This window comes from Terrapene carolina, unplaced genomic scaffold, assembly GCF_002925995.2.
Source record: "Terrapene carolina triunguis isolate 2854851 unplaced genomic scaffold, T_m_triunguis-2.0 Scaffold85, whole genome shotgun sequence".
Lineage (NCBI taxonomy): Eukaryota > Metazoa > Chordata > Testudines > Emydidae > Terrapene > Terrapene triunguis.
This window is the reverse complement of record NW_020664436.1, coordinates 13,805,107-13,825,683: the sequence shown is the minus strand read 5'-3', so window position 1 is coordinate 13,825,683 and position 20,577 is coordinate 13,805,107. Positions and strand designations below refer to the sequence as shown.

General features: G+C 45.1%; 1 protein-coding gene across 2 annotated transcripts in view; it reads left to right on the top strand.

Annotated features, from left to right (window-relative positions):
• The window catches only part of KIF26B (kinesin family member 26B), a 403,870-nt gene that overhangs the window by 369,383 nt on the left and 13,910 nt on the right, over positions 1 to 20,577 (top strand). For both annotated transcript variants that reach the window (XM_024210254.2, XM_024210253.2), the window contains exons 11-12: positions 8,269 to 8,431; positions 9,726 to 13,137. In XM_024210254.2, the coding sequence (XP_024066022.1) occupies positions 8,269 to 8,431; positions 9,726 to 13,137 (3,575 nt within the window). The remainder of the gene's footprint in view (positions 1 to 8,268; positions 8,432 to 9,725; positions 13,138 to 20,577) is intronic.

Sequence of the window (20,577 nt, the reverse complement as noted above, 5' to 3'; positions counted from 1 at the left end):
CCCTTAACAAAAGCAATCCTCGCTTCCCTTTCTTCTTTGTATCAAATTTTGAATACTTTGGCTAAGATTGGTTCTTATAAAAGTGAAGTACTTACATCACGAGCAAGACAAGTACAGACATTATACAAGCTATGCCCTCTCAGATGTGCCAGTATGTCTCATGCCTGACCTGCCATCACCCTTCTAGTTTATCTTCGGCAGTCTCTGTGCAGAAGCCCAGTCATGCCAAGCTTTGTGCGGGGGAAGGATCCATGGAGATGAGAGAGCCTGTTTCCCTCATGGTAGCAGCAGCTGGTATGTTTATAAAATTATTACCTACTGGAATTACACTACAAAAAAAATCGGCAAAGGGCTAGATCCAAGGCCCGTTGAAGCCATTGGAAAGCTGTGGGCCACTGTGTCACTGGACACTTGAAACTTAGAGCAGGGAAACTCTTCTGTGCTCTCAATTCTGCCCTGGTGGGCCCAGGCCACAAGGAAGAGGAAGCTGTCTGATTGAAATGTAGAGGGGACAAGAGCTGGACGCGGGTGCGGGTGGAGGGAGTAGGTTAGAACAAGGGTCCTGGTGAAGGAAACTGGGACTGGAACTAGGTGAGAGATTGTAACTGCCTGGGCAGGGAGACTGGGAACCTGGGGTGGAGAAGGAGACTGAGGTAGGATGAGGAACTAGGTGGGGGAAGTGAGTGGTTGGGTTAGGAGACTGGGACTGCAAGCCAGTGCGGGGGAAACTGGGACTGGCCAGGTAAGGAGACTGGAACAGGGAGCTTGGAATGGAGTCTGGGATGAAGCGCACAGAGAGGGAGACTGAGATTGGAAGCCGAGATGGGGGAAAAGATTAGGACTCGGATGGGGAACCCCAAAGGGGGTGACTGACTGGCTAGGAGAGGAAACTGTGAATAGGACGAGGAGCCGGGGGGGGGAGGGAAGAGACAAGACCAGACCACAGACATGTTGGAGGGAACAAGGGCGGAAGGGTCAGGCTTTGCGGGGAGAACATTGTCCAAAGGGTCTGTGCCGACCAGAGAACACTCCACTCCGGAGCCTGGAATGGAACCCGAGATTCCCGAGTCTCTCTGCTCCGCTGCTGTCAGCAAATATCTGTTAAACTCACTGGCAATGAGTGAGTCTCATCCCCCTCTAGTGCTGGTCCACACAGAGGATGAAAACCTACTTTTGCTGTCAGTTACTCCATTAGCTCAAGTGGCCGAGGTTTTTTTGTGCATATAAAAGTTCTAACCCCGCTGATGACCCAAAGGAGTGTATCTGTGATGCCACATGATGGAATTTTCAGTTGGCTCTTTTCAAACCATAAAAAATGCACACCCAAAAATACATAAAATGAATGTTAGGGTTGTAAAGTGAAGCACACAAGTTAGGAAGTGACAGAATTAAGGTTCCCTGAACAACCTTCATTTGGCTCCCTTTGTGCACATGCTTTGTGAGAACATCTTTAATTACACGATTACTGTAATGGGCCGGGGGGGGGGGGGGGGGAAACTCACCTCTTAGGTGTCTCCTGCTGCTGTGTGTGGTACTGCAGTCCTTTCCCCTGTAGGTTAGCGACCCTGTTTTGGTGGGCCTTCAGTGCCAAGGCCCTCTGGCCATGTCACACAATCAAAATGAGCCCCTTACTGGGTAACAAAAGTCCAACGAAACTGTCTATCTGCCCTCATCAAGGTCTTCAGCCCCAGCTCTGGGCCCTTTGCTCGGGCTTTACACCACTTCGCTGGTAGCTTCATTTAATTGCTTGCCACTATTTCACTGGGCCTCTTCCCACCTGGCACGTTTCATCTTCAACCCTTCCCTCAGGGTTACAGTTCTCAGGTCCCCTCTCTCCCAAGCTTAAGCAAATGCAACTAAAACCAAATGCTGGTTGTCCCTCACGCCCCTGTAGCCAGAGAGGAGCATCCTTTCTTGAGCCTCCGGTTCCAGCTAGGAACTGCCCTGCAGCTCCTTTTATCTGAGCCTGCTCGCCTCTGACTGGCTGCTTCCATGAGACCTCTCTAGGCAGGCTTGCAGAACCCACCTTTGCTACTCCTATTCTGGGGTGGAGTGTAGTTAGGGCTATGTGGCCTCCTGGCAAAGGCCAAGTACACCCCATCACAATCACATACTATTTTTTCCCCACAAGACCCCTGCCTCGTGCAGTGCATTGGATGGATCTGCTCTGGGGCTGAGGCAGGGTTGTGTGGTGAAGGAGGCTGTTGTCTGTAGGACCTTTGCTTCATTTGTTGCATAATTTGGAAGACGTATAGTGAACGAGGCAGGGGATTGCAGGAAAAGAAAGGATGGCGTTATGGTGAAGGCAGTTGAATCCCCCCCTTGGGAGAATTTAATTCTATCCCTGCCTCTGCCACAGAGTTCCTGTATGTGATGCTGGACAAGTCACTTAACCCAAACTTTTCACAGGTGCTCTCACCAGTAGTGTGTTCCTCATTTTCTGGGTACCAAACTTACAACGCTGGGGTCTGATTTGAAGAAGTGCTGAGCACTCACAGCTGCAACTGAAAACAATGGGAGCTGAGCTTTTAACTTGTACAGTACTAATAATGCTATGTACTCTGAAAAATCAGGGCCTAGTATCTCAAATTGGGCACTGAAAATTAGTGAACATGTTTTGACACTTTAGGATACCGGAATGGCGCCTTTTCAGGATTTCACTGGCCATTTTCAACTCAGCAGCAGAGACACTTTTGGCCATCTCATCTACCAGGACAATTGCTGCAGATGGTCAGTGTTGGTACAAACACCCTCACAACGTGAACATAATGTTGTGGGATCTGATACGGTGACTTGGCATCCCTGGGAAGATAGCGTAATTAATAGAAGAGCTCTATAATGGAACAGAAAGCTGCTTTTGAGTCAATGGCAGATACATGGCTTGGTTTCCTATCCCCATGGGAGTATTCTGTCACCATCGTTGTTCAGTGTTGGCACTGATTGACCAAGGGATAAATTTGAGGAGGCAGCTGTGGGTGGCATTGAGCTGAACAGCATTCTGCTTTGAGATCTTGACTACACCAATGATATTGTCCTGTTGGCTCAGTTTGGTGAATCTAATGGCTGATCTGGTCAGGCAAGAAGGTCACATTGGTCTGGTTGTGAACCTGGAAAAAACTATGTCCCTGAAGCCTCCACTTCAGATTACAATCAGCTCTGTATTAACCTGTCCAGGTGGGTCATGGAGCAGGTGCCCACTATCAAATATTTGAACAGACTCCGTGCTGGAGGATGCTCGAAAGATGTGGACACTCATAAGGCAGTAGCTGCTGGCATGTTTCGGGCCCTTTAGCAAACTCTGCGGGGCTGAAGCCCGGACCCATGAGCCCTCGCGCTCCCCGCAGGGCTAAAGCCAGGAGCTGCATGGTGAAGCCCGCACCCGTGAGCCCTGGCGCCCCCCACAGGGCTGAAGCCGCGTGCCCATTGGCGGAGTTAGGGGGCATAGAGACCATTGCCCCCCCCCCAAACTGCAGTGCCTTACCCAGAATGGGGCAGTCTTGGGAGCAGTTCCTTCCCCCAGCCTCCACCCCCCCTGGCCAGGTTGGAAGCCGGAAGCTGGAGACGGGCAGTGCAGGGAGGCTGGTGCTATGGAGTGGGCAGCCACAGCATTCCCCCATCTCCGACTGCTGTTGCTGGTGCCCGGGGTTGCGACTGCTCCTCAGCTCCCAGCCCCCTTTGACTGCTTTCACAGCTGGTAAGAGCCGCCCAGGCAGGGGGACCCGGCTCTGGGGCTGGCAGAGCCCTCAGGGAGCAGCGACCGCAGGGGAGAGCCCTCCCGGCAGCTCTGGGAGCCTCCTCAGTTTCTTTTTTGCAAAGGTCAAAATGGAATGTTGTTACCATCTTTTGAAACAAAAGTGTTGGACTCCTCCCATTCTGCAGAAAATTTTGAAATTGCGAGTTTTTGCTCCAATGTGGAGGAAATTTTGAACTTAAAAAAAAAAAATCCTACAGAATGGGAATTCTGGGTTCCCATCAGCTGTAGCCTATATCCTTGTTCCCTGTTGAGCAAATAATAGAACAGCAGTTTAGGCCTATTCCAATTTCCATTGGTATCGTGCATTGTGTGTCTGAAAAGGGATGAAAAGGGAATGGTTTGCTCTCTGCAGCATGGTCCCTGCTGTACTCCCACATTTCTGTGTGGCAATCTGCAATGGAGTTCATACAGTTTAGAGCTGTATTGACTCCCTCTGGGTTTCCACAGCAGCTGCTACTGGCAGCCACACGGGATCTAGAACATGGGCAGCATGGCTCCTGCAAGAAGAACTGTGCTGCTCAAGGGGAAATGAAGTGGAATATTGGAGCAGTATGGAGATAGGAGCCATCCACATGGACAGCTCTTAACTCCCCAAATCTTGGGGGTGCTTCTATATAGATCCTGAAGATGCACAGGGTCTCCTGTCTCTCCTCTTCTCACTGTGGTTCCCCCAGATCCCAACCCCCGAAGGAATGATTTACCAGAAATTCCAAGAGGGGAACTTCACAGTGTTTTCTTGCCCCTGTTGCTCCTTTCCCTGGCTTTCTCCACAGTGGCGGTGATCTGTTTTTGTGTTTAACTGTGCAGGATGTATCAATCATATTTGTGATGATATTACTGCTCTGAGGTCTGAAAGGGGGAGGTCTGTTTCCCGTCCTTTGTTCTCTCCAATAGAGCATGCATTGTGATGCAGTGTGTGCTGCAAATTGGTTTATGGTAAATTTCCTAAAACATAAACAAGTTAATGGATATGACAGAAATAAATTTTAAAAATTAAGACAGTGGTAAAAAAAATGGATTGGGGGGGGAATCATGTCCATCATCCATGCCATTTTGTTCCTCTGGGAAGATAATAAAAAGGAACCCTCTGCATTCCTTGAAATCTTCCAAGGAAGGCTGAACTGCACCCCCGTCTAATGAGAAGAGCTGTGAACATTGTTCAAATCAGCCTCTGCTCAATAAAAGCAACAACGTTTCCTCAGGAGCAGCAGCCCTTGAGGTTGCTTCATTTAATATTTCCCACACGTTACTTTAGTTTACATAGTCGGGACAACTTGATAATCTGTAATGGTCTCATCTTCATAAAAGACACTTAGTCCAGACTTCCTTTTTGTAAATTCCACCGCCCCACAAGCAAAGGGATTTAGCTGTTGCAAATATCAGCTCATCTACCCTAATGAAATGATTCACAGTCTTTCTTTATTCTGACATAAATGCCATGTCAGCATTCAGAAGAACAAAGCATTTACTCCATGTCTTGGACAATCCATCAGGCGTATTTTAGAATATACTGAGACCCATATAAAAATATTTTACCAGTAATTTTACGGCTTGAAGAAAAGGAGCGTAAAAATACATATAATCTGCTACTAAGCAACACCTATGTGATGGCATCTTCCCCTTGATCTTTTTCTTTTCTTCAAATCTGATCATGTCCTATTGTAGGAGATTAGCAAACCATGAATGGGGGAATGTGTCTCATGACAGTATGCAAAATGTTTGCAAAAAATATGATTAGCAAATATTTTCATTCTCTTGTTGGGATCCCTTTTGCAGGCAGCAGGAGGTTGCGTATTGTATCTCAGAGCAAAGTGGAGCTGATAGCCAAGATAAAGCCAGTTAATACTGAATGGGTGAGCTTTATAGCTAGAAATCAGGCAATGGCTGGGTTTTTGCAGCTGTTATTTCAGAATAATCTTAATGAAATTCCCCTTTTGGTTTCTATTTGATTTATGTCAAGGAACCAGCTGAATTATATCACAGGAATTTGCTCTACACCTTCACTCTTCCTGCTGCAAGCATTTATTTTGGTGTATCGCAGGTGATGCAGGTTACCCTATATTCATAACATATAAATCTCTAGGAGAGCCATAGCACAGTTTGCTGATGATGACTCTGTGGATTATGTATTCTCAGGAGACCTAAATGGTTAGAATGTATTACGTTGCTCTCCCCCCTGTCATTGCATGTTTTGCTTTGATGGAAGCATGAGCAAATGAAAGGCTTGTTATTGATTTCTGTGCCGATGTTAATAATTTCCATGTAACTCTGTTTTGGCATGGCAGTTACTGATGTACAGAATTTGACATCTTAATTATTCCTTGATGGGAAGGGGGTGCACTAAACTGATAAAACAGCCTTTTATCTCTGGATCTGTGGGTTCAAAGCTGACTTGGGTCAAAGTGAAATGAGTGAGATTGTCTGTGTCTAATCCTTATGGACATCTGTTTACATCTCAAAGCCACCATATAGTCTTGAGTGTGTCAGGAAGCAGAAGTACCGAGAGAGAGTGTTCTTTTGGTATCTCTGACCCAGCTTTCTCCCCTTATTTCTAGAACAAAGATATTCAGGTAGTCATCCAAACTTTTGGCTGCTTAAACAATCCAGAAGAGACCTAAAAAGCTTTTAATATCCAGCTATCAGCTCAACCCTCAAAGTTTGGATCTGCATGCAAAATTCCCCAACCTTTGGGGGTGTTTAACAGATGTGTGGCCACATACGTACAGGTAGCACCGGTCATCAACAGAGATTGAACCCAGGACCTTCAGCACCAAGGATCTGATCCAAAGCCCACTGAAGTCAAAGGAAAGACTTGGAAAGTACAAGCTCCTACCACTAGAGCTAAAGAAACAACTCCTTTTGTAGGGAGTAAATAGCTGGCTGTTATAGTCTCTGCTTTCAGCCATTTGAACCAGTGTATCACATTCAGATCCAGGGTTTTCATTTGGGCCCCTCTCTAGATTTAGTTTTCCTCCCCTAACATTTTTAGAAAAGTGCATCTTTTTAGATTTTTACCACTTCTGTGTGCGTTGTTGAGATGCGTCAGGTCAGATTGCGCTGCTCTATCCATGCTGTAGGCTGTTTCTCCAGCCATCATGTAAATTAATTATAAGTAACTAGTGCCAATCCTGCACCAAGAAAAGGCATTTACTGAATATAGAAATTTACAAACAAACCTTTATGAATAGAATTTATGAAAAAAAAGCTCTTAAGCTTTATATATATAAAATTTAACATCTAGCTAGTTTGCTTCCTCACAGATGAGAAGAATGTTTGGCAGGAATCCTTCTATCCCTTGAGTAACTCAAAGGATATCCTTGTATAGGTAGGGGTAGAGAAGAATTTCCTTGGAGTGACCTACGCTTTTTTCCTTGCTTGTTTATCATCACACATCAGGGCCATGTTTATTCCAAAAGGAAAGATACAGTAAGTCCTTTTATGGTCTTGATGAAGCCACCTGGATTGTTCTGAAGGCAGGAGTTGAGAGTTGTGAGGCAAACTGAGATTCATTAAAAACCTGATTCCAGCCTCTGTCAAGGCAAAGATCTAACATAAATGAACAATGATTCAAACTCTTGCAGCCTGATCTTTCTTTGGTTTTCATCCGTTTTACCCTACCTTAATTCCTGGAGTTACTTTTAAATCAGATTGGATGTTGTTTTAAAGGAGATGCTCTAGAAATTATTTTTGGGAAGTTCTATGGCTTGTGCTATACAGGAGGTCAGGTTAGTTCAGTGTTTCCCAAACTTGGGACACCGCTTGTGTAGGGAAAGCCCCTGGCGAGCCGGGCTGGTTTGTTTACCTGCCACGTCCGCAGGTCCGGCCGATCGCGGCTCCCACTGGCCGCGGTTTGCTGCTCCAGGCTACTGGGAGCTGCTGGAAGCGGCGCAGACTGAGGGACATACCGGCTGCTGCTTCCAGCAGCTCCCATTGGCCTGGAGCAGCAAACCGCTGCCAGTGGGAGCCACGATCGGCCGGACCTGCGGACGTGGCAGGTAAACAAACCAGCCCGGCCCGCCAGGGGCTTTCCCTGCACAAGCGGTGTCCCAAGTTTGGGAAACACTGGACTAGATGATCACAGTGATCTTTTCTGGCTTTGGAATCTGTTACCCTTGTGGGTGAGAGAATTGGAGCTCTGTCTGTCTGTCATCCTTTGACATAACAGTTTGTTTTTATACTGTATACTACAGTGCTTCCTGAGAACTAGTCTTGAACAAGTATTATGGGCATAGGTCCTTCATTCTCCCCTCTGTCTTAGCTGTGGTAATAGTGCTGGGGGAATCAGACAGCAAAGAAGATAGGGAGGAGGAATCAAAAAAAGTTCTAATTTTAGCCTAAGGGTTTTTCAGCTTGCTGAGCTGCGGATGTAAAACAGCACAAACCTGGAGAACAATACTAACTGCTGTTCCATTAAAAAGAGAAAAAAAAATCTTGCTGAGATCTGAAGTCAAATCACAACAGTCAAAAGTGAAACACAGCTCACTAATGTAGCCTTAATTAATTTTATTTTGCAGAGACAGCAAGCTCACCATGTTGCTCCGGGAGTCCCTGGGGAACATGAACTGCCGTACCACTATGATAGCTCACATTTCGGCAGCGGCAGGGAATTACGCTGAAACACTGTCCACCATCCAGGTTGCATCCCGGGTCCTGAGGATGAAGAAAAAGAAAACTAAGGTAAGGAGATGTGTAACTCCTTGTAGTGGGAAACAAGGACCCTACAGAGCTCTTAGTGAGATGGAGAGGCCTGAAACGTATAACAAAATCAGTATTCATAATTCCTGAGTGTATGGGTTGCATGTATTTTATGTTAGCTGTGTGGTTTAGAGTTTATAGCAGAGAGTAAGGGAGAGAAAGCGTCAACCTAAGATGCATAGGAGAGTTCAAGCACATCTATTATAATAGCTTTCTAAGCCTAACTCCAGGTCTGTCTTTTAGTAGTGCAAATATAGCTGGTAATGTGCTTTTCTCAATTAAAGTTACAAGTGTAAATAAAACAATAATGAATGTTACTTTTTTAGAATTAAAGGAAATTAAGATTAATGAAGAAAAAGGTTCCCTATTTTTCCCATAAGACAGCAAGAGCAATATAATACAAGGCAAAATCTCCATCTCTGCATAGACGCACATAGTCCTGTTATTTCAGCATACATCTGGTAGATTTTTCCAAGCAGTGGACTAATAGGGAGTGAGGTATATCCATTTTCATGCTTCCAGAATCCTAGCTCCTTTTATAATCTGGACTGTTAACTTGTTATAACAGGTGAGTTTTGTGATCATGATTTAAAATGATGACATGGATTAATGATAAATCTGAGCAGAGACCATCAAATGGACTCCATCTATACCATGTCACAACAAGCTAGACACAGAAAGAGATGCACACCACACACTGTATACCCAAGTCTGTGTTGTGATCAAAATTGGATTTTCCTTGGCTTTTGTGCATTATTTGAACAGTGAGGTTGAACTCCTTTTACAGCAAAGTCTTATCGGTTAAGTCCTTAGAAAGCTATCTAGTTCCTTTGGTCAAGACTGGATTCAGTGAAGGGTCTTAATGCATTCATTCAGTGCATTCATTGGAAGGCAGCATGAACTAGTGGTTAGAGTTGGGTCTATTTCGGTGTGTTCACGATAATACTGTGGGCAAGACCCTTAATCTTTGTGTGCATCGGTTTCCAAAATGGCGCTAATAAGATTTACCAAACTTTAAGTACTCTGAGATAATTAAATGAAGGGTACAATATAACTATAAGTTCTTCTTGTTGTTGGATTTAACTCCCTTCCTCTCAAAGTTCATAACAATTCTTTGCCGAGCACGTTGGTGTTTTATATGTCATGCATTTATGCAACACCATGCATTGTTCAGTCCTTTTAGGATTCAGCTGCATCTACAGTTGGGATTCCGCTGTATGTGTGTTTTATGGAAGCGGTTTGTGGTTCTGACATTTCGTTTCCTCTCCAATCACAGTACACATCAAGTTCTTCTGGAGGTGAAAGCTCCTGTGAAGAAGGAAGAATGCGGAGGCCAACCCAGTTGAGACCCTTCCATTCTAGAAATGTAGTTGACCCAGACTTCCCTATTCTGCACCTATCAAGTGATCCTGATTATTCTTCCAGCAGTGAACAGTCCTGTGACACAGTGATTTATGTTGGCCCCAATGGCACAGCCCTCTCTGATAAGGAACTGACAGATAATGAAGGCCCCCCTGATTTTGTCCCTATAGTTCCTGCTCTGCAGAAGACCAAAACTGAGGGCAAACTGGAGGAAGTGAGTGAGACAGACTCCAGCTCGTCTGAGAGAGACTGCCTGAAGTGCAACACTTTTGCTGAGCTTCAGGAGAGGTTGGACTGTATCGATGGCAGTGAGGAGAGCAACAAATTTCCATTTGAAGAGCTGCCTGTTCAGTGGAGCGCAGATCAGATGTCTAAGTGTTCTGTGCCAAGCCAAGTGGCAGGTCTCAGTCATTTATCAGCATCGGATAAGGAAGATGCCACCGCCGACTGTCAGCAACCTGAGAAGGAAGTCAGGGAAAATATAAATGCAACAACCAACCAAATTCAGAGAAATCACTCCCCTGTTCCTTCTGGAGCTCTCACTAACATTTCAACTCCTCCTTCTCCTAGGAGTGTGACTGGCAGCTCTAGTCATCAGCTTAGCTCTTCCCAGTTAGCCCATAGCACAAGCCTGCAGAGCAGCAGAGAAAGCCTCAATACCTGTGGCTTTGTAGAAGGCAAACCTAGGCCAATGGGTTCACCGCGGCTTGGCATTGCGAGCCTCTCCAAGACATCAGAATACAAGCCACCCACTTCTCCTTCCCAGAGATGCAAGGTTTACACCCAGAAAGGGGTATTGCCCAGCCCTGCACCATCACCCCTGAGCAAGGACTCTGGAATGGTGTCTAGTGAATCTTTGCTGCAGCCAGAGATCCGGACCCCTCCAGTGGGAATGAGTCCTCAGATCTTGAAAAAGTCAGTATCCTCCAGCAGTGGGGATTTTGGAGAGACCATTCTCGATGAAGAGCAGGAACATAATATTTCACCAGAATCAAAGAAGGAGATTCTGAGTACCACCATGGTCACTGTGCAGCAACCATTGGAGCTGAATGGAGAGGATGAGCTGGTGTTCACCCTGGTTGAAGAACTAACTATTAGTGGGGTCCTTGAGAATGGACGCCCGACCAGCATCATCAGCTTTAACAGTGACTGTTCTGTGCAGGCTTTGGCCTCTGGGTCTAGGCCAGTTAGTATTATCAGTAGCATTAGTGAAGACCTCGAGTGTTACTCCAATGCAGCTCCTGTTTCTGAGGTCAGCATAACACAATTCGTGCCGCTTCCAAAATTAGGATTGGATGACAAAGCCCGGGATGCCAGCAGCAGACGCTCATCCATTAGTTCGTGGCTGAGTGAAATGAGCACAGGGAGTGATGGTGAACAATCATGCCACAGTTTCATAGCCCAGGCGTGCTACGGGCATGGTGAGGCTATGGCAGAGCCCCCTATTTCTGAGTTTGCAGGTGCCATACAGAATACTAGCATGATTTGTGTAAATGACAAGCAAAATCCAGTGACTGACAATTTGCTCATACTGTCAGAAATGGGGGAGGAAACTTTCAGTAAAGTCCCACCCCTCAAGGGTTGCAAAATATCAGCCCTGGGGAAAACTACTGTCACAATCTCAAACACAGCAAGCCTAAGCGGTTGTGAAGGCTACATCCCAATGAAGACCAACATTACTGTTTATCCATGTATTGCTGTTAGTCCTTTTAAGGCACAAGAGACTGATGAAGCCACATCTGCAGTAACTCCAGCTGCTAAAGTTGCTCAACCCCATGAGGAGAAAGAGTCTAATGTTAGGAAGGAAATCAAATTTGAAGACCCTTGGCTAAAGAGGGAAGATGATGTGAAAAAAGACAGTTCTGGGGCCAGCGATGGGCCAAGGCTGGAAACTGCAGTTGGTCCAGCCAACCCTGAGCAGAACAAGAAACAGAACTCAACTGACAGGTTTAGTAGCAGCAGCGGGGAGACCTCTAGCTCCCCAGGCTCTGATCCTCTGAAGAGGATTGTGGATGGGTGTGAGATGGCACTTCCAAGTTCTGCAACCCAGAGCCCTGTTCATTCCCTGGATGTTTTGAAGAATGGCAGTCTCCCTAGGGCGCTCCAGAAGGTCAGCAAGCAGGAGGAAATTGACGCTGTCCTCTATCACTGTGCTGCTGAGAACAATGGAATGAGTTCGCCTTCTCTTTCCCAGTCTTGTAAGGCTACCCTAGAAAGAAGAATCGCTTCTCCCAAGCACTGCGTTCTCACTCGCCCCAAAGGAACTCCTCCGCTGCCTCCTGTGAGAAAATCAAGCCTGGATCAGAAGAACAGGGCCAGCCCTCAACACAGCTCAACTAGCAGTCCATCCAACCAACCAGTGTCTTTTCCGGCCAGCTTTCCTGATGACCTGAATGGGAAGCAGAAGGGCTCCAGCATTGACACCAGTAACAATAGCAGCAGCAAGTTATTTAGTGCCAAACTTGAACAGCTAGCCAGCAGGACCAATTCCCTGGGCAGGTCCACTGTGAGCCACTATGAGTGTTTGTCGTTGGAAAGAGCAGAAAGCCTATCTTCAGTAAGCTCCAAAATGAGCCCTGGAAAAGATACCACCATGCCTAGGGCTGGGAGGAGCCTCAGCCGCAGTGCAGTGTCCTCACCAACAAACTCAGGCATATCCCAGTCTGCAGGTGCCTCCCCAAAGGCCAGCCAATCTAAGATATCCGCAGTTAGCAAACTCCTTTTGGCAAGTCCCAAGGCCCGAAGCTTGTCTGCTTCCACCACCAAAACATTAAGCTTTTCTACCAAGTCTCTGCCTCAGTCTGTGGGGCAGAGTTCAAGTTTGCCTCCCAATGGGAAGAACATGTCCTGGTCAACTCAGTCCCTTAGCAGAAACAGAGGCTCTGGTCTTGCTTCAAAACTGCCCCTCAGAGCTGTCAATGGACGGATTTCCGAACTGCTCCAAGGGAGCACGAGTGCCAGAGGTTTACAAATGCGTGGAAACTCGGACACAGATGAGCGAGGTGGCCTTCATGGAGATGAGAAACCAGCTGTTCATATGCTGCCTTCGCCCTACAGCAAAATCACCCCTCCGCGGAAGCCTCACCGCTGTAGCAGTGGTCATGGAAGTGACAACAGCAGCGTCCTGAGCGGGGAGCTGCCGCCAGCCATGGGGAAAACAGCCCTATTCTACCACAGTGGGGGAAGCAGTGGTTATGAGAGTATGATGAGAGACAGCGAAGCAACAGGGAGTGCTTCTTCAGCGCAAGACTCTATGAGTGAGAACAGCAGCTCTGTCAGCGGGAGGTGCCGAAGTCTCAAAAATCAAAAGAAACGCTCAAACACAGGTATGTTTGCAGATGTGTCCAAATGTAACATTGACCACCAGGCTAGCTAGTTCTTGGGCGCAAGGCTTGCACAGAGGGGTATCTAGGTCAATGGCAGAACACATGTTGTGTTTAATGTGGTCGTTTGGAACTAGAAACAGGGTAATTCTAATGACAGGCCCTTGAGCTGTGAACTTTTTAGATTTATTTACTTACCAAGCCCTGCTCAGTTCCACATTTCCTTTATGAAGGCATTTCCATTGCAACAGTTTTAGTATAGATTATTTGTTTCAAGCTTCTGTTATTGCATCCTTCTCCTGAAAGAAGGGCAACTTTTATAATGGGACTATTTTCAAATATTTAGTGATGGGTTTTTTTTTTAGCACTTAAAGTCACAAAAAGATGCCCATGCATGGTTCTTACATGTAATATATATTACAATGTAGCCCCATCAGAATGGAAACAATCATGCAGACAAGAACTCGGACAGAAAAAGCTTCTTTCCAACACTTCATCAATCCGGGAAACAAACCCTCCACCCTCTCTATAAACCCTATCCAATAGCTGTCAAATAGATAAACGCCAGTCAAAAATTGGAGGCTTTTATTATGGTGAATAGCAGGGAGAGGACAGCTGATGTATGTCGTGAGGGCAAGAACTGAGGTTGGTTGTAACTATGGGGTTTCAGAGGTTGGTGGGTGTTGCCCCAGTGTCGCTGAGAGGAGGACCAAGAGCTGTATAAGTTGCAGTACAAATGCTAGAGCCCAGCAAAGGGGAGAAAGAGACTATAGGACTTGCAAAGGGGAAAGGGCACAATAAATTATATATTCTTGGGAGGTTGTCCGGGTAATATGGGATATTTTGCTGGGGACATTTTGTTTTTTGGCTTCCATTTTTGAGGTTTGGCCTTAGTAGTGAGAGGGCTGAAGGTACCAGCAACCTCTCACTTTGACAGGTGTAAAGAGTCTGCGTGGATGGTACTGGGAGCTAGGTGGCAGATGGATGACTCTGGGTGGAGGAGGTCTTTCCTTATTTTTTTCATTTCACTTCCCCTTTCATCAATATGATCTCAGTGGCTAGGTGAATAGGGATTGCAACTTCCCAGTAGCTGTCCTGGAAGATGTGGGCGAGGAGAGCCTTCTGTTTGGATGATGACTGTGGAAGAGTGTCAGGGCACTACTACCCCCTTTTTATTTGGTAGCAGTTTTGTTTCTTGATAGCCGGGGATGGAGGGTGAGAGTTATGATGTCCTTGGAGCGCACCTTCACATTTAGTCTTTGCTTGGGTCCTCAACTGCAGCAGCTTTGCCTCTTAGATGATTGCTATAAGGTGGTTGAAAATGATGCCATTGACTGTGAACATGGAGATCTGAGGGAAGGATCATTTGTGGAGCTCCGGAATGTCTAGTCGCTCTGCTACCAGGTATAGAAGACAAAGTGGGAGGAAGGCTTTTTTTTGCTGACAGAAGCAGGTGTGCAGCCCTTGTTATCAATTCTATAGATCTTATCTGGGACTTCTTCTGGGACGCATAAAGCATTATTTTACAGGGTCCAACTGCTTAGGTCATATGCAAGATTAGTGGCTAATAAAATCATCAGCAGGGCTTGTAGGGAACTTTCCTGAGCAAGGCCATCAACTTCTGCAGAAGTTTTGGGGTCTTCCTGTGTCTGCAGACAGAGCGCGCACAGGTGCCTCTGCTGCTGCTCAGGGCTATCCAGTGCTGAAGCAGAGTGAAAACTGACCCGATTCTTACCTCTTTTTCACCAAACATAGAGTTTGTCTGGGCTTTTGGCTGCCATCCAAATGACTGATCTTGATTTTTAATTTCCTGTGTGGTTTAGGTCCTTTCTGCCCAGGCACCATTGTCACAGATTTGCTCAGATGAGTCACTATCACTAATGGCCCCAAGATTTGAATATTTGGGGCACCTCGTTTTCAGTGGAGGGTCCTCATCTCTGGAAGCTGCTTACCCTGTTAATCCAACAGAGCCTGAGCATGTTGACACCTCTCAGAGCACTTTGTAAAGCTCATTTGCTTACTCAGGCTTTTGACTGGTGGCTGTGTGGAGAGGGTATATGTGCTATTTTTAACAGCTTAATTGTGAGGTTGATTCTTTATATAGTTGGTTCACCAATTCTCATACTGTTTTGAATGAGTTGAAAATAGGTCCAGTAATTTTTACACATTTTAAAAATAAAATTAAAAGATGAATTCAATGTCTACACATTTCTCATCATTGTCCATTTACTTGGCCACTAACAAAGCTGTAGCTTTCTTACAACCCATGTCCTCTTTGTATTTGGCCCTGCAGTAGTGAAGCCATAATTCTGTGTTTGGTGGTAGCACACTCTTTCACATGTCAACTGATTTATGATGCCATAAAATAGGATTATGACTTCAGTGCAGTATCAAGATGAAGGAAAAACTGGGATGTAAAGGCGAACAATGTTATGAGGAACATACATATATTTTTATAATAGGACAAGAACCAGACTGGTTGGGCACATTTCTTTTTACATAAATATCCTCTTCCTGTAGGTTTGTACTAGTCTGAAACATCTCTGTTAAGGAATATTTTTATGAAAAAAACCATACAAAGCTGTGCAGCTCTTGAAGCGTGGATATTATTTTAACGCACGGTGTCATGAGCATTGGACCCTGTTTGATTTGCTGTCAAAGATCCACTGTGCTATAATGGATACGGCAGTATGGATATGCTCATTTCAGGTCAGGTGACCTTGTCCACTTTATTTATGATTATTATTAACAGAAAGGCTAGTTGTCAGACATAATCAACATGAATCTACAGAAAGCCCCTTTAAGAGAAGTCGTAAAGAGCCTTTAAGGGAATCACCAGTAGTCTTGTCAGATTTCACAATTACTTTTGAAGTTCTGACACACCGAAGAGACAGAATTTTTTTTTCTGTGATTAAGATCTTGTTATTTTAATGTTCTTAAGTGCATTACTTGTACTTTTAGGTACTTATGCATTGGTTGTTATAGCCTAGGTATCGGAGATACAGTGGCAGCTTTTGGAAGATAAAGCCAATTCATAATCTGTAGGTTTAGCCTTGGTTTAAATTTCAGGATCTAAGTAAGTGTGTGTTTCATAGGCAGCCTAACGTTGTATATACAGTATAAACAAGCACACAAACCATCTTCCATTATATTCTCCCACCCACTCTTCAAACTGAAATATTACAAGATTACATCATCAAGCCAATGAGCTTTCTTCCCTGAAGTTAATAGATCGGTTTAATAAGTTGCACAATTTTTCCAGCATTTAACACTGATAGTATAATATTAGTAGGTCAGAACACCTCTATCCCAATATAACGCGACCCAATATAATATGAATTTGGATATAACACGGTAAAACAGTGCTCCAGGGGGGCGGGGCTGCGCACTCTGGCAGATCAAAGCAAGTTCGATATAACGCGGTTTCACCTATAACGCGGTAAGATTAGTTGGCTCCCGAGGACAGCATTACATTGGGGTAGAGGTGTATATTATTGCCCTGAAATGATTGCTTACGGTAGAGGGGATTTTAATTATAATTACAGTTAGCACTAATATGGAGCTGTACATTTTCAAAGCACTGTACAAATGTTATTTAATCCTCCTGTGATGTAAATATTATTATAATCCCCATTTTGCAGATGGGGAAAATCAGGCTGAGAGGTTAACTAACTGGCCCAAGGCCACAGAATCACCCCCTCCCTAATGCTGACTAGATAGACCCAGGATTAGCTCTCAGGCAGGTTGGCTCCAGGCCTTGAGCTCACTTGACTTGACCACACATCCTCTGTCCTTTTAGAACAGCAGAGCAGAAGGTTTGATTTGTAATTGTCTATTTGTGACAGACTGTCCCGCCTCTGCACCTCCTAGCATGTGTGCAGCTGCTTATTCTCTGGTTTCTTCCTTCCACCATTAACTGCTCCTAACTAAGAGTGAATAGGCGCCTCAGTCACTTATCTCCAACTGGGAGGATGTGATTATGCAGCAGTGAAGGCTGGTGACACCTGAAAGCAAGGAGGCAAAACTGACACACACACACATGCTGAGCGGGAGTTTAGGCATATGAAAAAGTATATTATCTGACACTAGACTTTGCTCACCAGGGAACCCTCCCCATGGACAGCGCCTGGCACAATGGGGTCCTGGTCCATAACTAGGCTCCTGGGCACTCCGGTAATACAAATAAATAATAATAATAATACACTAGTCAGCAGCTCTTGATCCCCACATACAGAATAGGCCACAACATAGCTACTTCCAGTCTCTTCCAGCCCAGAGAACCGAAGTGCTAAGGTTGCTTCTCAACACAAGCCTCCTGTATGTCCAGTGCTCCTTCTTTTTAGCAGTGTACCCATGTGATAGAAATAAATGCAAACTATAAGCTAACAATGATCATTTTTTTAAAAATGGGTGTGGAATTTGAAAAGCATGCAGCAATGGCTTAACTCTGCTCCCTTGATGTCATTGGTAAAGGCTAAGTGCATTTGTGGTTCCTTTGTGTTACCAGGAAAAAATACTCCAAGCAAACTCCCTTTTGCAAAGTCACGACAGTATATCAGGAATGCCGGCTTTAAGGGGCAGGCAGGGCGGGGCGGCGGACCGAGCACCAGATTGGGAGTTGTAAAACCTATCTTCCGTTTTCTGTTCTGCCAATGACTCACTGTGTCACTCTGAGCAACTCATTTAATGTCTCTATTCCTCAGTTTCCCATCATAAAACAGGATGATTCTTGTCCAACTTGGTACAAACCATTGGGATTCTAGAATGAAAAAATATTACATACATGTTAATCACTGTTATTCTATATAGTTTAGCATCTGAAAACCAGTGGACCAATTTCAATCTGTGTGTAAACAGGCACAGCTCCCACTGAAGTCACTCTCAAAGCTGAATTTGGCCCACTGGGTGTAGAGATCCAGCTTTTTAGGCATATGAAAAACTTTACTTCTAACTCCAGGTGCATGGCTCCTGGCAGCAGTGAGGTAAGGATGGAACAGGATCCAGGCCTGTAATTAGATTTACACTGTATAGCAAAGCTTCACTTGAACTCCCATACAATATACATGAATTCCTTGGTTTTCCCCCCGTGTATATTATTTATTGGTTCCTGGTACCTGCCTCCTATGATGTTTCCAGACTGGCAGAGTCTGTAATGAGCCCTCTCATGGGGCCAATAGCACAGAGGAGCGTTTGGTACAATTTGTAACAGGATGAGGGTTTTCTATGGAAACCACAGAGCTCTTCCTTCGGCATCCCCCTTCCCCTTTCTGGAATTGGTTTGGGTGCATAAAAGAGTCTCATGTCCGTGTTTTATATGGATAGATCAAAGGCCTTTGGCATGTCTGTGACTAATTACTGCTTACAATGCTAGTTCAGGGCTGGACGGTTTTCTCTCCTGAGGAGTATGTGTGTGTTTAGATTTCTGGTTCTCTCTAGTCCAATTTTTTTTTTTTAAAGTGGTCAAAGTTACTTAATGCAAGATAATTGAAAAGCAAAGCAAATCTGAGTTTGGCAGTTTGCAAAAGCATGTGGATCAGAGCTGGTTTCAGCAGGGGAACATACTTGGATCTTTAGGATCTGGGTTTCAAGGTCAAAGGGGGCTTAGACAGAGCGGTGAGTCAGAGGCAAGCAGTGACTGCTGCTGGCATGGGATGGGCTGTCTCATTGAGGGAAAGATCAGGACTCAGGCATGAGAGGAAGACAAGAGTCCATCTGGGGAGGAGGAAGAGTCTCCCCAGGTGGCTTGGTTGGGAAGAAGCTGCTGTATATAGGGCCTTCAAGTTTGGTCAGCCTGGGCCTATTTTGCCTTACTCACTATTGTTTGTCAGTGGTCATTAAAAAACGAGAAGCTAAAGAATCCCTATGAAAAGTACAAGCCAGTCTTCTGAATGAGGCTCATCTAGAGTGGGGGTGAACCCAAGCTGCAAAATTCAGACTTTCCTAATATTTAAAGGGGTTTGGGTTCATTATAATACAAGGCCCCAGTAACAATGTTTGGATTCACATCTGAACTGTCCCAGCTTTTAAAGGGGTTTGGATGCATGGATCTGCTTTAGGTCTCTGTCTCCTGCCAGAGTTTGACAAATCCAAGATATGATTTTTTTAAAATTTTGTTCTATACCAGGAACCTTTCTGGCCTGTAGATAATTAAAGCTTCTTGCTGAAACATTGTATGGGTTGGGCAGTAAAAGTTTCATGACTGCTGGCAGCTCTTTCTTGGTGCTAAGTTTCACCACCAAGAGTAGAGGAAACTACTACATGATTCTAAACATCGTCATAAAAATGACAGACTGTCACAACGTGACAATAATTATATATAATTGTAGTCTCTTCACATCACATCCTACCATTATAACTCTAGGTTTCTCTGGAGTCAGAGATGTTTTTAAGAATGGGGGCTCAGAGGTTCTGTAAACTCCAGATCTGAACACGCCTAAACTCTTAAGAACTCTCACATCTATTTCTGTTAATGAAAATACTAGAAAATACCAGGCACGGATTGAATCTGTGGGCAGCAAATAACTTGAATCCAGCTCAAACCTGCTGCTGATCTCAGACAGCACTGAAACAGGATCTTAGCAATAATGATGAAACACAGAGACAGAGCTTTTCTTGTTGCATCCAAGTGAAAAAGGATTCAGTTCACATTTAGCCTGCATAAGCTCAGAACTGCAAAATATCCCTGGCACCATAAAGCCAAAGGGCATTTCCAACCCTTGCATCTTAACTTGTCCACATCCACAACCGATGACGATAAGGACAATGATGATAATTCACACGCTGCGTTATCCCCCACCATGACTGGTGCCATTAAGAATTATAAAGGGAGATTAATCTTTGTGTGTTGGTGACTCTCTTTGAACATGTGACTGTCGACTGGATTGCAGAGGGGGGTGAGTGGGCCCCAGCCACAATTATTTTCTGTTGTTGTTGTTCATTAAAACAACAGCATTGATTTTCCCAGGTCAAAGCCAGGTCATATCATGCCGCAGATCTGTGTGGAAAGGGATCACAGTAATCATTTTTTACACGCTTGACTACTGCGTGCCGGTGCTGAGCTTTCGGCTGCATGAACATAGGAATGATTTAATAGAGGAAATGGCAGCAGGCTATTGTGAACTGTGAAGGCTCCATGTAACATGCATGATTGAGTCAGACACCATTAGGCGGGTGTAAATAAAACCTGCTCGCTGTGTTGGCACAGAATTAGCTCAGTGAAATGCCTCTGCCACTGTCCTGTCTGGAGCTGATGCTGTCTTAGTAGTGTCCCCTGTCCTTGGCTTGACTGGCAAAGTGACTGGTGAATCGATTTACTTCAGTACTATAATGCCTAGGACAATAAACTGCTCTATGTCATCTCCATATAAATAGTGTCATGAAACTGACAAATACATACGGAGCCAAAGGCCAGCCATAATTTAGGAAAATCTCTATATTATGGGC